This window comes from Wallemia mellicola, assembly GCF_000263375.1.
Source record: "Wallemia mellicola CBS 633.66 unplaced genomic scaffold WALSEscaffold_28, whole genome shotgun sequence".
Classification (NCBI taxonomy): domain Eukaryota; kingdom Fungi; phylum Basidiomycota; class Wallemiomycetes; order Wallemiales; family Wallemiaceae; genus Wallemia; species Wallemia mellicola.
Window position 1 is genome coordinate 58,913 of NW_006531985.1, and position 14,192 is coordinate 73,104.

Here is a 14,192-nt window from a genome sequence, read left to right on the forward strand (position 1 = left end):
AGTTGCAACCGAAAAATTTACTCTAAACCGACGGACAAACAACTCAAGGGACACCTCACCCCACAGATCACACTATTAGACCAAGGGGCAAACGAAACCCTACATGCAGACAAGACCTACTCATCCATGTAAGGCTACTTGACAGACCTGAATATTTTCAAACCACCAGCGGCTGGATCAAGGCAACTAACGTGGGCACAATGCCGTGGAACCTGGAGTACAAAAACGGTACTATCAGCTAGGTTGATACAGAGGCTCTCTATTCTCCAACCTTCTTTGACAATGACGGCATTGCTGTCAAACATAAGATCCTACTCACAGACGGGAAATTGATGTTCAAACTCAATGTAACTTTAATAGATAAATTCTCCAAATATGTTTTCACTGTCCCGGGCGCCAAGGAATTCACGCTCACACAATGACACATACGGGTTGGTCATCCAAGCGAACAATCGACCCCCAACATCTTAACATGGTTATACTCTATAAGTTCCCAAGCAAACAAGACATATATTGTGGAAGTTGCAAAATCAACAAAACGAATCAGCAACATTTGACGGCGCGCTCGACAAGACAAACCAGCCATTAGACATACTACACTCCGACATGACAAGCATCCAACAAATACAGACGAAAAAATATGCCCTCGTCGTGATAGATGAATACACGAGGTATACTTGGACCTTCGCGCTTAAATACAAGAACTGTCTCTTTGCTACCATAACCCACTACATATACAACTAGAACGCCAAAAAGGGTGCAAACTTAAACGAATCCCACAGATGGAGCAGAAGAATACATGTCAGAGCGCCTCGTTCGCTACTACCAATCACATGGAATCATTACAGGCTACGCTGCAGGCCATGCACCCTCATCCAACGGTATCGCAGAGTATTATAATCAATTGGGTATAGAAACACTACTGACCAATGCCAAGCTACCTAAAGATTATTGGATGTTGGCCGTGAACTATTGTACATACATCAAAACCTGTAGCACCCACTCAAGCATAGAGACTACGCCAATCGAAAAATTATTCAACACCAAGCCGCTATCCATCGACTAAAAGCCTTCGGCTGCCGAGTCTCTATACAACACGCGTCAGTAGAAACCAATAAAATTTCACCAACACGGTCCCAAAAAATATTCCTCGGCTTCGGCAAAACCTCAAACGCAGCCATAATCCAAGTCAACGGAGAAGCACTATAATCATGCAATGCGAAATATAACGAACACGAATGCCTCGGGATAGATGTCATAACCACTATATATAGCGCAGATCACTCATTTACATATTGTTCCTCGTTATTATTGGACCGTATCGAAACTCAGGGAGACAGCACCACCGAAGCGAGCGATGAGGAGGAGAAGGAGCCACACAGTGTATCCATCCACACACAACGTGGAGGATTTGCATAATGCGACGTTATCTAGCACATATGGCGACTCCGTAGAGAGTGAGGAGAAGCTATCTAATGAACCCACCAGCCGATACATTTGACAATACCCCTTTATGCGTGCAGGAAAATACGCCTCCCACCGAACCTGTGGAAATGGAAGACCGCAAAGATAGTGTTGGTCTATAAATATCAAACGCGCTTTATTATTGGTTAAAATGTATTAAGTATAATGTGATCTTAAGTAGATGATTTTTTGGTACAAGATATCGTTTCTTATATAGTTTCATTGTTGCCCAAATAGCATTGTTGTTGCCCGAGTATCCGTGCGTGATCGCCTGTCCCTTTTTGTCCCTAGCTACTAAATGATGCTGTATGTCCAGATCTTGTTGGTTTGTAAATATTAAACACGCTTTATTATTGGTTGAAAAGGTATTAAGTATAATGTGATCTAAAAGTAGATGATAGTTTGTGTACAAGATGTTCTCCTTAAATAGTCTTCATCGTCCGCATGTTTCCCGATGTCCTCAACCTTATTGAGCCTTGGCGTTCACCTTGTCCTTGCTGCGCATTCTTGTTCCGTCTTACTGACTGACGCTGTATGTTTAGCGCTGTATCGGTATTCCGACAAGTATGAAGTCCACAATGCGCGTGACGTCATTTGGCAAATTTTCAACCGAGATCTAGTAGAAAGAGTTGAGATTTGTATAAATTTAATGTCAATCAAGGAATCCAATGGTTCAACGGTTTGGAATGAAAATTCTCAAAGCCTATGCTGAGGTCCCAGGTTCGATCCCTGGTAGGTGCACCAGCACCTGTAGCACAGTGGTAGTTGCGCAGCACTTGTATGATTCCTTTTTGCCTTTAAAACATGGCGATATATTTTGGTGTCTTTTTTTACATATATAATGAAGCATGTACCAAAGAGCGAGTGATGGTCCAAGCATGCAGCAGCATTATTGGACGGTTGTGAAAGTGCGGCAGTAGTCAGCAGCGTGGCTGGGATGGAAGCAGCGAAGCAACCCATCGGATGGACAGACATGAAGGCAGAGGGTTCCCCTTTTCAGAGTGAGGGAGCATTTAAGAAATAAACCATTGTCTAAGTAAGAGGCACGCTGTGGTGCTTTATGGTGTGAGATTGTGTGTTTAATGGTTTACATCCTGGTTGTCTCGTCGTGAAGCCGCGTTGTGCGTGGAAACTGCACAAACTTTGCGCCTGAGCCGATCTTCATTGTCCTCGTCTGAGCCCCTTCTAAGCCCGTCTAAGCCCTCTACGCCGCTCTAAGCCGCCCTGGGAGATTTCGTCACAGATGGCCTGATTCTGGTAAGCACCGATACCACTTGGCTTCGCACTTGGCTGATAACAACCAACACCGAAAGAAATGGAGTTCGACTTCCAGAGTGCTTTCCAGCCCGCCACACCACCATACACGGACTCGAGCGGCGCAGAGTTCGACGAAGCTATATCGTCGCTTCTCGAGCAATCGCCTCAGCAAGAGGGCGTGGACATGGGCGACACGAATGAACTCCAGAACTGGCTGCAAAGCCAACCTATCTTCAATGCCTACGACGACCCCTTCCAGTCGCTTCAAGCAGGCTTATCGAACAGCAATGGCGTTAGTGTCGACCCGCAAGGGCTGATGCTGGCAGACTTGCAGAGCATGCAAAGCGCGTATCCTCAAGACGCCGCGGAAGCTGGTGGACCTGCTGACGGAGCTGCTGATAGACCGGCCGCTCAACCTAAGTCAGCTAAGCGGAAAGCTGCAGATAGCGGGCAAACTACCAAAAAGCAGAAATCAGAAGCTCAGAAACGTCAGTCGTAGTGTACTTCATAATATCCACTAACATGCCTCAGAACGCTTTCCTAAGCCACCACAACCGGTACCACCGCCTCCCAGCCATGGCGGGCCTAAAAATCCCTCCCATAACGCGGTGGAGAGGCGCTATAGAAACAATATAAACACCCGCATACTATCCTTACGTTGCGCAGTGCCCGCGCTGGTTGCGAAACCACCACCTCAGACGTCCTCGAGGCGCAAAGCGCCGCCATTGTACGTAGAGGGCGTGGCAGTGCCCAACAAGATCAACAAGCAGACGGTCCTTATCGGTGCGACGGACTACATACGCCGCTTGAGAGGGAGAGAGCAGCGGTTGATGCGTGAAGTCGAACTTCTAAGGTCAAAGTTGCCAATAGCAGAGAAGGGATTGTGGGAGAATGAATGGGGTGCTGTTGATGACAGGGAGCTCTACGACGAGGTTGAAGATTTTGCCCCACCAGACAACGCATTCGTCGATCTGATAGATGAGCCTGACGCAAAGACTTCAACATCAGCAACATCAGACGAGCAGCAGTCGCAGCAGTCACCCTCTAGTGATGGTAGCAGCGCACCTAGGTATCTCCTGGGTATGTTTCTGTCGTTCGGTCTCCTTCAGAAACCCTACCAGAAACAGCAAAACATCTTCAGGAGGCACTTCGAAGAGGGCACAGTGCTTTCAAGCAGTCTGCCTCCAACTGCCAATGATGAAGGCATTCATTGGAGAGAACACATCATTCCTGATCTCTACCACCCACGCGTGCATGATATTATTCAGACAATTCTCATTTGTTTGACGCTAGTTGTGTTGCTTTATCCGCTGCTTCCAAAAGTAAAGAGCAACCCTATAGTCAAAGGTGTCGAAATAGGTTGGATGTCTTTTCAACGGCTGTTGAACTTCAAAATTGGTAGAGGTGGCACAACCGACGAGATAATCAAGCGTGCTCAAAGGCAGATATATAATCCTAAAGGTTAGCACCTCGACATCTACTGTTACCTACTGACACCCGATGCAGAGTACTCGAAGCTGGATAAGATGCACACGTATATGACCCTTGCCTCTTCGCAACAATGGAAGGACACGCCAGTAAACGCGGCAACGGCAGCCTTACACAGCAACTCCAGCAAGCTCTGGAAATCTGCACAAACAATGAAGGGACTAGAGACTGAGCCGAGATATGTTCAACTAGCATTAGAGAGAGATCTCAATGATGCAACCCAACTGTGTAGGATAGGAGATAGCAACGATGACCTGAACGTATTGCAGAAGATTTCCGTCAATGTGTCCATACTAGCTCTAGAGGAGTTATGGAGTCTGATATTTACCCAGATAGTCGAAGAGAAGGCCTCAGCTAGCGACGTGCAGCTAATCAACAAAGCTATCACCCAGCTGGTGACATCCTCGAAGGATCTTCCGGTAGTTAAAACAATGTCGTCACTGTCTGCAGCCATGTGGGCACTCTTCCAAGGCAAGACGGATATCGCATTGCGTTTGTCATCCAGAGTCAACAAAGGAGATGGCTCGTTGAAATGTTTGCAGGTATTCCGAATGCTTACTAACACCTCCGATGATATTGAGGACAACGAAGGTGCAGTCGACAAGCGCTTCACGAGATGCGACGACTTGGCGACAATAGCAATGCTGTACTTTTCCTTAAAGGTCTCTCTTCAAGGTATCAAGGAGGGAAATGACAACAAGCAGCAAGCAAGATCGCTATATGGCTTGACGCTCAGACTACGTTCTTTACTCGGATCACTAGACAAGGAGGAAAGCAAACTTCTCGACAACAACACGTTCGATGCCGCTGTTGATTGTCTTCAAGTTACGGGCTACAAGCTCATGGGTTTTGAGTTCTAGCGTTATTTATTAGATAATATTGTTGTATTTCTTGGGATGGTTTCATATACTGTGATTTAATCCATTAGTATTTTTCTATCCCTATTCAGCCTGTTAGGCTTCGTTATTGTCATCTTATCTGGAAGGCGAAAGGCACCACTGGGGGTAGAGTGAGAGTATAAAGGATGCGGAGGTTACACAATAACTATACTATCTACTCAAGCTGTAGCCAATATACAGCGACTTCTTCGTATATGTTGAATGAGCATCTACACTACGTAATAGCCGAAATAATCAAAGTAAGATATGCAACGAGGCGGCGTTGACATGACTGAATAGTTAGGTAGCTATTGAGAACCATAGGTTAGATGACCTGCCTTTCTCAGCTGTGTATACTAAGTAAACGCTATCTGCCGATACGGAAGATAGTCACAACTCTAACCTCTGCGAGTTTGTACGATAATAAGAACTCAAAGTGGTAGTATATTAATATTTCTATGACAAGCTAGACTTTCAGATGCGGAGCTACTTCTTCAGAATAAGCACCTGCATCGAAACAACTATTTCGATTACTCGAACTATCCTTATATTTTTCTGGCTTACAAGAATCCACTGTAAATTTCAGCCTATCAACAATCGTGAATACCACAATTGCAGTACGCTGAAGGCCTCCACGCAGCGACTCCCCGATCTGCGTGCTATTGCGACTTTTGAGATCGAAAATAAGATGACGTAAAATTGTCTTATCTGGAGGCTCTTCATTTGGTAAAGAGCAACAATAGTTAGAATTTCGACAACATGATTTATGGTAGTTCGTCAAGTAAATCTCAAGAGATCTGACGTCAAGAGTGAAGATAAGACAAACTCATAACCGGCGCTATCGAAGCCATCGAAGTATCCTTCAGAAACACGATCGAATGTATTGGCGATTATCATCTGAAATAACGTCCTCGAAGGGCTCATCTCTAGGTATTTCAAACAATATTCTTTCGATCATAAGAAACCATTTATATATCGAGAGCTGAGGACTCATTGATCATCTCTAATGTTGCATATATATGGATATTCAAGGAGACTGCTGTGGCGTATATGACGTCCAGAATGACAAAGAGGGTAAGCCATACGGCTAAACCATATCGGGTATTTTCAACTATAGCTGCGGCCTGACCAACTTAATTTAATGTCTTACAGATGGCAAAACAAATTACATGCACAAATTAAAGCCCCCATGGGGGCTCTACAAGAGGGTTGGTCGCTGCTACCTGTTTAGCAATGGTAGAAATCAATGAGCAGAATGCTATCCTTACGCTCACGCGAGAATGCTAGGAAAATGTCTAGTAAAACATTATGCTGTAATCATCAAACAATTAACCGGGTGATGCGCTTAATAACGCGCTTAACTAATTGCAATCGGTAATAAAGCTCTATAGTGATATAAGATATACGCTTATATCTATATATATAATTTTCAAGATATTTTGTCATACTTTCGATGACATTCCATCTGTATGACGTCTCTGAAGTGAGAAATCCACTTTGAATAAAAACAACCAAAAAATGTCAGACGTAAGTTCAAAAGAGAACAAGAATGTCGAAAGTAATAAAGTATAGGCACCAACTATCACCATCGGACACAAAGCCCATAGACCAACGACCGCCAGAACACAAGGTGAAATCAATGGTGCGTTTATAGAAGACGATGAGATATAGTCTAACAAGCAGTACAGCTAACGCCAGAGCTGGTGGTACTGCAGGTGATCGTAAGATGGGACAAGCCAACAAAGGTCACCAAGGTTAGTCGTGCGTGCTTGTTTACGAGAACAAACTAAGGCAAACCAGGAACTGACCACCAAAGAATTGCAAAGTTAGACAGAGAGAATGAAGTTGCGCCACCACCAAAGATTTCACTCTCTGTTGGAAAGGTGGGTAGATTTTCTGAAGGAAGAGTTTTAGTAATAAAGCCATAGGCTATCATGCAAGGTAGACAAGCAACTGGTTTAACTCAGAAGGATTTGGCCACACGCATCTCTGAGAAGCCATCTGTCATCCAAGAATATGAGGTACGAGTATAATGTCTTATCAGACGATCGCTAATTACGAAAAAGTCCTCAAAAGCCACACCAAACCCACAAATATTGGGTAAATTAGAAAGAATACTAAAGATAAAGCTTCGCGGAAAGGACATTGGCGCACCATTAGGGGGGTAAGTGGGGAAGTTCCTAGGTGGATGTATAAATAACAATAATCCGATAGACCAAAGAAGAGCGCTTAAATTGCATGCATGTATACAGATTTTTATGAATTTAATTAATTTAGATTGCTAGCCCAGCTACGAAGATCTAGTCTAGGAACTCACACGGGGAGGCCATTGCGTTCCCCTTTTTTTATCAGACAGCATCTCCAATTAGCTGTTCGTCTGCTATTTCCTCGTTATTAGCGTGATCTCAGTTTTGTCTTACACACTTACTGCGCTCGATATTTTATATATCATCTACGACACCAACTACCAACTATAACGACAGGGACGCTTGAAAAAATAAATAGATAGTCAACTAATGACTTTAGCGAATTTGTCTGATTTAACTGCCTACCCGAGATCTACAACGGGCTCTGTCCCACCACCCTTGGTCGTAAGTCGCCAGCTCCAATCTCCTCTATAGAATCTTTAACTCCTTACAGGGGCCTTCAATGACGGTCGTAAATGATCAGCTGTACTTGATTGGTGGTAGGAAGGTTACAGAGCGGGTCATGACCAACAATGTATACAAACTTGATTTGAATACGCTTCGCTGGGATCACATCCAATTCGATAACAACTCTGATATCCCATCAGAGAGATATTTCCACTCAGTTGATCTATGGAACGACTATTTAGTCTTATTCGGTGGTACGTTTTTACATCCGTCGCCCATCAAACCCACTTAACATGCTCTGCAGGTATGGCATATAAGGAAAACGACGAACTCGCTGTCCTCGATGATGTATTTTACCTAAACTTGAAGTCTCTCACTTGGAAAAAGGTGGAGACGTCATTATCACCTTCGTTCACCAAACCCTCAGGCCCACAACCTCGCTACGCCCATTTGAGTTCAATATCTGGCGATTGCCTTGTTATTGCAGGTGGTCAAGGAAAAGACAATCAATACATTGAAGAAATTGCAATTTTAGATCTGCGTTCACTACAATGGCTTCATTCACGCGCTTATGACCATCAATGCGGCTCTTATCGTTCTGTTGCAATATCTTCCCCTCAACGTGTCGTCACCCCAGACCCTTCCACTATCAGAGTTGGTGGTGAAGTTCTCCACTTATTACCTTACACCGATAATTGCACCGAATTTGACCCAAGCGACGTTTACCTTTACTCCAATTACAACTTCCAAGATCTTAAACGTGAATTAGAGGTTTTAGAAGCTCCAACAAATACTGAATTCACCATTGCCAATCAATCTGGCTTGATGAGGGGCGCTTCTTTACCACCAGGTTTGAGATTCCCAACCGGTAGCATTTTAGGAAATCACCTCATCATCTCAGGTACTTACCTGGCCAACACTTCACAATCATTCTCAATCTGGGCTCTTGATTTGACCACTTTTGTCTGGCAGCGTATAGATGCTGGTAGTCACTTAAGTTCTGGTTCTTGGAACAGAGGTACACTCTGGCGCGATACCAATAGATACGTCGTTATGGGCAACCGTGATAGAAGTTTGGTTACTGACTACAACCATCGTCAGCAGAACTTCGATCATATCGCTTTTGTTGAACTTGAAGCTTACGGTGTTTATCAACCGCCGCCTGTTTCATTAAGCCTTGACGCTCAGTTGCTAGGCTTGCAATCCCTTAGTGATGAGAGTCTGGCTGATTTCGAACTCATTCCTGAAGTTTCAAACGAAGGAGATAGAGAAAAGTATAGGTTCCTTTGCTCTTCAAGAATACTCGAAGCACGTTGGCCATGGTTCAGAACTCATAAATCATCTTACAATGCACAATTGCAAGCTCAAGATCCATCGTCTATTGCAGAACAAAGGCTGTTATCAAAAACCCTGACTATTCCAGAATCACCAACAGTCGTCAGAGCACTCCTTGAATGGTTCTATACATCTGCTTTAGTCACACCTCTGCAACTCTCTCAACCAGTTTTGGCTGCATTATTAGGACTGTCACGGACATATGGTTTGGAATCTCTCGAGAAGGATGTAAAACACGCTATGCACATGGAGCTTGAACCGGCTACAGCTGTACAAATTCATGAAGCTGCCACACTCTGTGGTGCTAGAATGTTACAAATCCGTGCTCTCAAAATGGTAATGTCAAGCAATAAGAGAACTGGACAAAATCCAATACATATGGCAAACAGCCCAGGTGATGGACCATACGACACTGAACCAAGATACGCTCAATTTGGCACTGGTCAAGGTAACACACCGCAAATGCATCAATCTGGTTCTACAGGTCAATTCAGTGCTTCAAATAGTAGCCAATACGGTAGGCAAAGGGCCACAGCCGAGGGCGAAATAGTAGATGATAATGAAGATCCATCTATTCATTTAGCTAATATGCTTTCCAAATTCGCAACTAGCGATGTAGATCTTAGTTTCAACAACGATTCACTGGCAAAACAGCCTCAAATTGTTGAAAGACCAACATCACCAAATGCTGATCCGAAGCGTGTTTCTAGGATAATCAACCTCCCTAGTGTTATGAATCTTCACGAGCAAGCTCAACCAACGGAACCTACCGAAGATAATCCTCCAGAAATACCTGCTAGACCTTCATTATCACCACCAACAGTAACAGCACCTAATATGAGAAACAGAAGACAAGCAGCTATGCTAACACCTAACGAACATTTACGTCACAACCGTCACAACGGTTTACCTCAGCCACCACCTCAAACACAATTACCTTCACCTTCATTATCACCTGCGCTATCATCACCTGTTATGTCAAGAGTTGGATCAGTTACGCGTTCTAGAAATTCACCAATGTTGAGATCACCAACAATGCCAGTCGTACCTGACGAAGCCGAATTCTCACCACCAGTCTCACCTAGACCATTTACGAATTATTACAATTATTCACCACAGACGTTATCAGAATCATCAGATGTTAGCAGAGCTCCATCACGTCAAGGTGGAAGTAACGTTGGATTAGGTATACAAGAAGTTGCAAATGATCATGACTCGCCTGCTTTATCTGCATCAACATTCCCGACCATTGACGGACCACCAACACCACAAGATTTCGAAATGTTATCAACTGGACAACAAAATAATGATGATAAGAGCACAGAGCAGACATCATCAACTGGTTCATTAGAAAGAGCTAGATCTTATTCACAATTTAGTAGCACAGCGCCATCAGTTGCAGCTACATCAATGACGACATCTGGCGCATCTTCAAATGATGGTAGTGTGTCAAAACGTAACAAGCTATTCAGTAAATTTAAATCAAAGGATAAGCAAAGTAGTGAAATAACGAGAACTAGTAATAGTAGTTCACATAGTGCAAGTCCAAAGGAACCAACTCCTTCAATAAACTCTTCTACATCCTCCGGACAGAAATCAATGTCGTCTGGATATTTCAGTCAGGAGAGTAAAGAAGCACGTAAAATTAGAAAAGAGAAAGAAAAAGTGTTACAAAGACAACGCGTAGAAGCGCAGAGATTGAAAGCAATGAAGAGAGATGGTAAAGTGAGTAGAATAGATTTTTAAGCGAATAATTACTAAACGTGTAATCCCAGCTCCGCCCTGTACTTGGCGAACCTGCACCAGCAAAGAAGAAAGCATCAGAGTTTGATGCATGGGGTTCATTCTGTTATTAGAAAAGCAAGACAAGAAAACAGAAGAATATACGGATTTTATAGTCTACAAAAAATAAAAAATAAAACACTATACAGAGAACCACACTAGATTACTTTGAAGAATTCATTTTCTCAATTATCGTATTCTTTCAAATATTTATATACCACCTACAAACTCTTACGGATTAATTTGGAAGGATAACTCAATCTTACTATTTCTATTTGTCGTATTCTTCTTTTTACTCATTTGTTAGAAAAGCATTCGAAAATACACGATTTATTGTTTTCTTTTATGTGAATAAAAATGTCTATTATAAAAAATCAATCTTAAGTTATATTTTATACGGGTATATCCTTCCATTCGGATAGAGATTCTTGACATTTTGATTTAACTTGATTAAGATGACCAAGTAATTGTGGTAAAGCGTCCGGTGTTAATTGTAATCTACATTCACCAGTAGATTGTGATCTATTTATTGGTGAAGACATAGGGAAATTAATTTTCTCTTCCCTTTGTTTTGGTGTTGATAAATTCTCCGAATAAGATCTAAACTCAGAATTTAATCTTTTTGGTTTTGTAGGTGTTTGTATTGGAGTGTTCTCATCATTCAAATCTACTGCACCAATTGGTGGTATATTCATTGAAGTCTTCCTTTGTGAACTTAATGATGTCTTTCTAGTCAAACTACTCGTTGAAGCTTTCCTTGCGAATAATTGAGCAAGTGAGGGCCTCTTCCTGTGAAGCGTTGGTGGAGTGCGGAGATTTGATTCATCGAGATGGGGTATAGTGTTTGTAGTTTCATTTAATTTAGTTGGACTGTCGATTGAGTTAACGAACTTGTTTACTAAATCTTTGAAGCTATTCAAACCAGCTTTTGAAGCCCTCCTTAGTCTTGATCTTCGTATTTGGGTAGGTGTAGAAGGTGAATTAGGTGGTTTGAAAGCTTGTTCATCATTTAATAATCCAGTTGGTGGTCCAATAGTCGTCGAACCTCTAGGAGATTCTTCATAATCTGATATAGCTGGCTTTTGTAACATTGATTTTAAGATGTCTAATTGTTTATCACTGAGTGTGTTATTCGTGGTATTAGTAAGTGAATTCAAGTTAGCAGGTGATGTTGTTAATGAGCGTGGTAAGTTTTCTTGCCCTTCTTGATGTTCTGCTATAGGTACTATACCACTGCCTGAGGCCAATTCAATCAAAACATTCGCAGATTCCCACACGTCTGCCCAATAGAGGTCTAATTTTGAACAGATCCGCTGTAAATCGACTGGTAAGTCATTTGATGGCCAATTAATTTTATCTTTAAGTAAGACGAAGTCATCTCTCAGTCGTTTCAATTCGTCAACACCCTTTGAGAACTCCTTAACTGAACCCAATTGAATCTTCAACCCTTGCTGAGAATTTTTAACGAATTGTGGTATCCTCAAATCACTCAAACTATTTCTTCTGAATGGTTTTTTGTTTATTGCAGAAGGTTTAAACTCATCGTTGAATGAAATGTGACGTGAATGTCTAAAATGAGTTGTATTATCATCAATATTATTGTCTATTAAACTCCTCAATGAATTTGCTTTCGATGAATTGAAGCTGTCAAACAGTGTTGATTGAGTGTAATCAGATTTTTGTATATCTTCATCCCATTCAGATATTCTACTCTTATTATTTATTGCTATTTCTGTTTCTCCAAACTCGAAATCCTGATCCCATTCCTCCTTAATCTCATCTGAACGTGTTTATATTAGCAAACGCGTAGTTTCCTTTTTGTTTACTCACTCTTTAAGCCTTTATTATCATTTATATTTATGAGTTTTAATTGAGAATTCATTTTTTGTTTTTCTTTTTACATGAGTGAGTTTATTAAACCAGTAACGCTTAATTCAATTTAAGTTTTTTATTTGAAATTTCTTCCTGAAGGAATTTATTAGAAATTTGTTTTATTTCACTTATAATTACTTACGTCTTCGCTCTCACTGTCAGATTCCCTCTCACTCTCTTCATCACTTGGTTCATCGAAGTCCAAATTTTCGAGGTCCTCCTCTGGATCACCGATATCATCAAAGTCATCATTAACTTCCTCTTCATCTATTTCTTCATCGTCTTCTACAGTTTCTCCCTTGGCCTTTCTAGCTTCCTTATCTTTACGCTTCCTTTCGACATTCTCCTCTTGCTCTTTCCTCCGTCTGGCGATTTCTGCCTTCCTTTCGGCATGTTTCTTGGCTAAATCTTTGACCTCCTTCTTCGATTTGTTGACATGGTCATGGAATAAAACTTCACCTTCATTATTACCACCCATACCGTGTTTCTTAGGTTGTGAACCAGCCAATCCAGTTGTAACTTTAACTAAACTGATTTCTAACCTTGGTCCAATCTCTTTCAACTTGATTGCTCTCTTTTCATCTTTTTTGTTTCCTCTGCCGACGAAATCTTCAGCCAACTGAACCACTCTAACAGGTTGACCTGCTTCATCAACCTCTGATTCAACTTCTGAGTCACTTGTGACTGCTGATTCATAACCAGAGTTCTCTTGGCCGAGAATATACTGTGAAATGTCCTGAACGTTGCTCAAATTTGGTAATTTATTCGCTGTGCTTGCACCTGGGACGACTCTTCTAACCCTCTTTGATACACCATGTGGTTTGACAGTAATTTCATAGTGACGCATATCTATAGTCTTTGTTGTTGGATTATAGGATAAGAGTAACAATCTTCTTGCTTGTGAGAGAGGTAAATTTGAGACATCGAGGGGTGGAAACAACGATTGAAAAAGTTGAGCTGCTAATTTGTGAGGTCTAGAATCCTGTGGGAAACCATTTAAAACCAAAAGTGGTGGTACTTTATGAGTGTTGGCCAAATTTCCAATCTTCTTGGATGCATTCCTCAAATCTGCCATAAGGGAATATCTTTCTACTCTGAAGTGTAAAGTTGGACCCTTTGGTGTTCTCGCTAAACGCATATTAACATGATTTGCAGATCTAGTGAAAATAACGATATGTGTTAATCCAAGTGTACCAGTGAGTGCTAAGAAGTCAGGCAACTTATTCTTCTTCCTCTCTTTCAATCTCGTGGCTGTATTTGGTTCTAAAATACCTCTTATCTCTTTAACAAGTTGATTTACAGATTTACCAACATCGCCAGATTTGATAACGAAAGATTTTGGTATTTTTACACCAGCAGTTTCTTCTGCGCCAGGTGCATGTGATAATAATCCACCCTTTTTGTGCGTTCTGTTCTTCTTTTCTCTAGATCTCCGTGCCATGGTTGCTATCAGAGAAGAAGATGAGAGATGAGAGCGAAATAGTAGAGATAAAAAAGTTTTAAAATATTTATTATAAATCTG

The 14,192-nt window shown here is 41.9% G+C and overlaps 5 protein-coding genes across 5 annotated transcripts; 3 read left to right on the forward strand and 2 right to left on the reverse strand.

Annotated features, from left to right (window-relative positions):
* Positions 1-2,279: 2,279 nt before the first annotated feature.
* On the forward strand, positions 2,280-5,194 carry WALSEDRAFT_61459 (hypothetical protein). The gene is made up of 3 exons (XM_006960435.1): positions 2,280-3,209; positions 3,253-4,182; positions 4,228-5,194. Exons 1-3 carry the CDS (start codon positions 2,780-2,782, stop codon positions 5,067-5,069), a joined length of 2,202 nt encoding a protein of 733 aa, XP_006960497.1. The 5' UTR covers positions 2,280-2,779; the 3' UTR covers positions 5,070-5,194.
* A 1,411-nt stretch (positions 5,195-6,605) lies between these two features.
* WALSEDRAFT_30369 (hypothetical protein) lies at positions 6,606-7,320 on the forward strand (the record flags this gene model as incomplete). The annotated part of the gene is made up of 7 exons (XM_006960436.1): positions 6,606-6,614; positions 6,660-6,729; positions 6,776-6,841; positions 6,888-6,970; positions 7,016-7,108; positions 7,154-7,251; positions 7,302-7,320. 7 exons carry the CDS (start codon positions 6,606-6,608, stop codon positions 7,318-7,320), a joined length of 438 nt encoding a protein of 145 aa, XP_006960498.1.
* Positions 7,321-7,541: 221 nt separating this feature from the next.
* Positions 7,542-11,120, forward strand: WALSEDRAFT_34034 (galactose oxidase). The gene is made up of 4 exons (XM_006960437.1): positions 7,542-7,678; positions 7,728-7,935; positions 7,986-10,741; positions 10,792-11,120. The coding sequence occupies exons 1-4, from the start codon at positions 7,604-7,606 to the stop codon at positions 10,870-10,872; spliced, it is 3,120 nt and encodes a 1,039-aa protein (XP_006960499.1). The 5' UTR covers positions 7,542-7,603; the 3' UTR covers positions 10,873-11,120.
* A 70-nt stretch (positions 11,121-11,190) lies between these two features.
* On the reverse strand, positions 11,191-12,680 carry WALSEDRAFT_58727 (hypothetical protein; the record flags this gene model as incomplete). The annotated part of the gene is made up of 2 exons (XM_006960438.1): positions 11,191-12,578; positions 12,629-12,680. The coding sequence occupies 2 exons, from the start codon at positions 12,678-12,680 to the stop codon at positions 11,191-11,193; spliced, it is 1,440 nt and encodes a 479-aa protein (XP_006960500.1).
* On the reverse strand, positions 12,659-14,121 carry WALSEDRAFT_41285 (Brix-domain-containing protein). The gene is made up of 2 exons (XM_006960439.1): positions 12,813-14,121; positions 12,659-12,763 (listed from the first exon to the last, which is right to left on the reverse strand). Exons 1-2 carry the CDS (start codon positions 14,109-14,111, stop codon positions 12,728-12,730), a joined length of 1,335 nt encoding a protein of 444 aa, XP_006960501.1. The 5' UTR covers positions 14,112-14,121; the 3' UTR covers positions 12,659-12,727.
* Between the last annotated feature and the right edge of the window lie 71 nt (positions 14,122-14,192).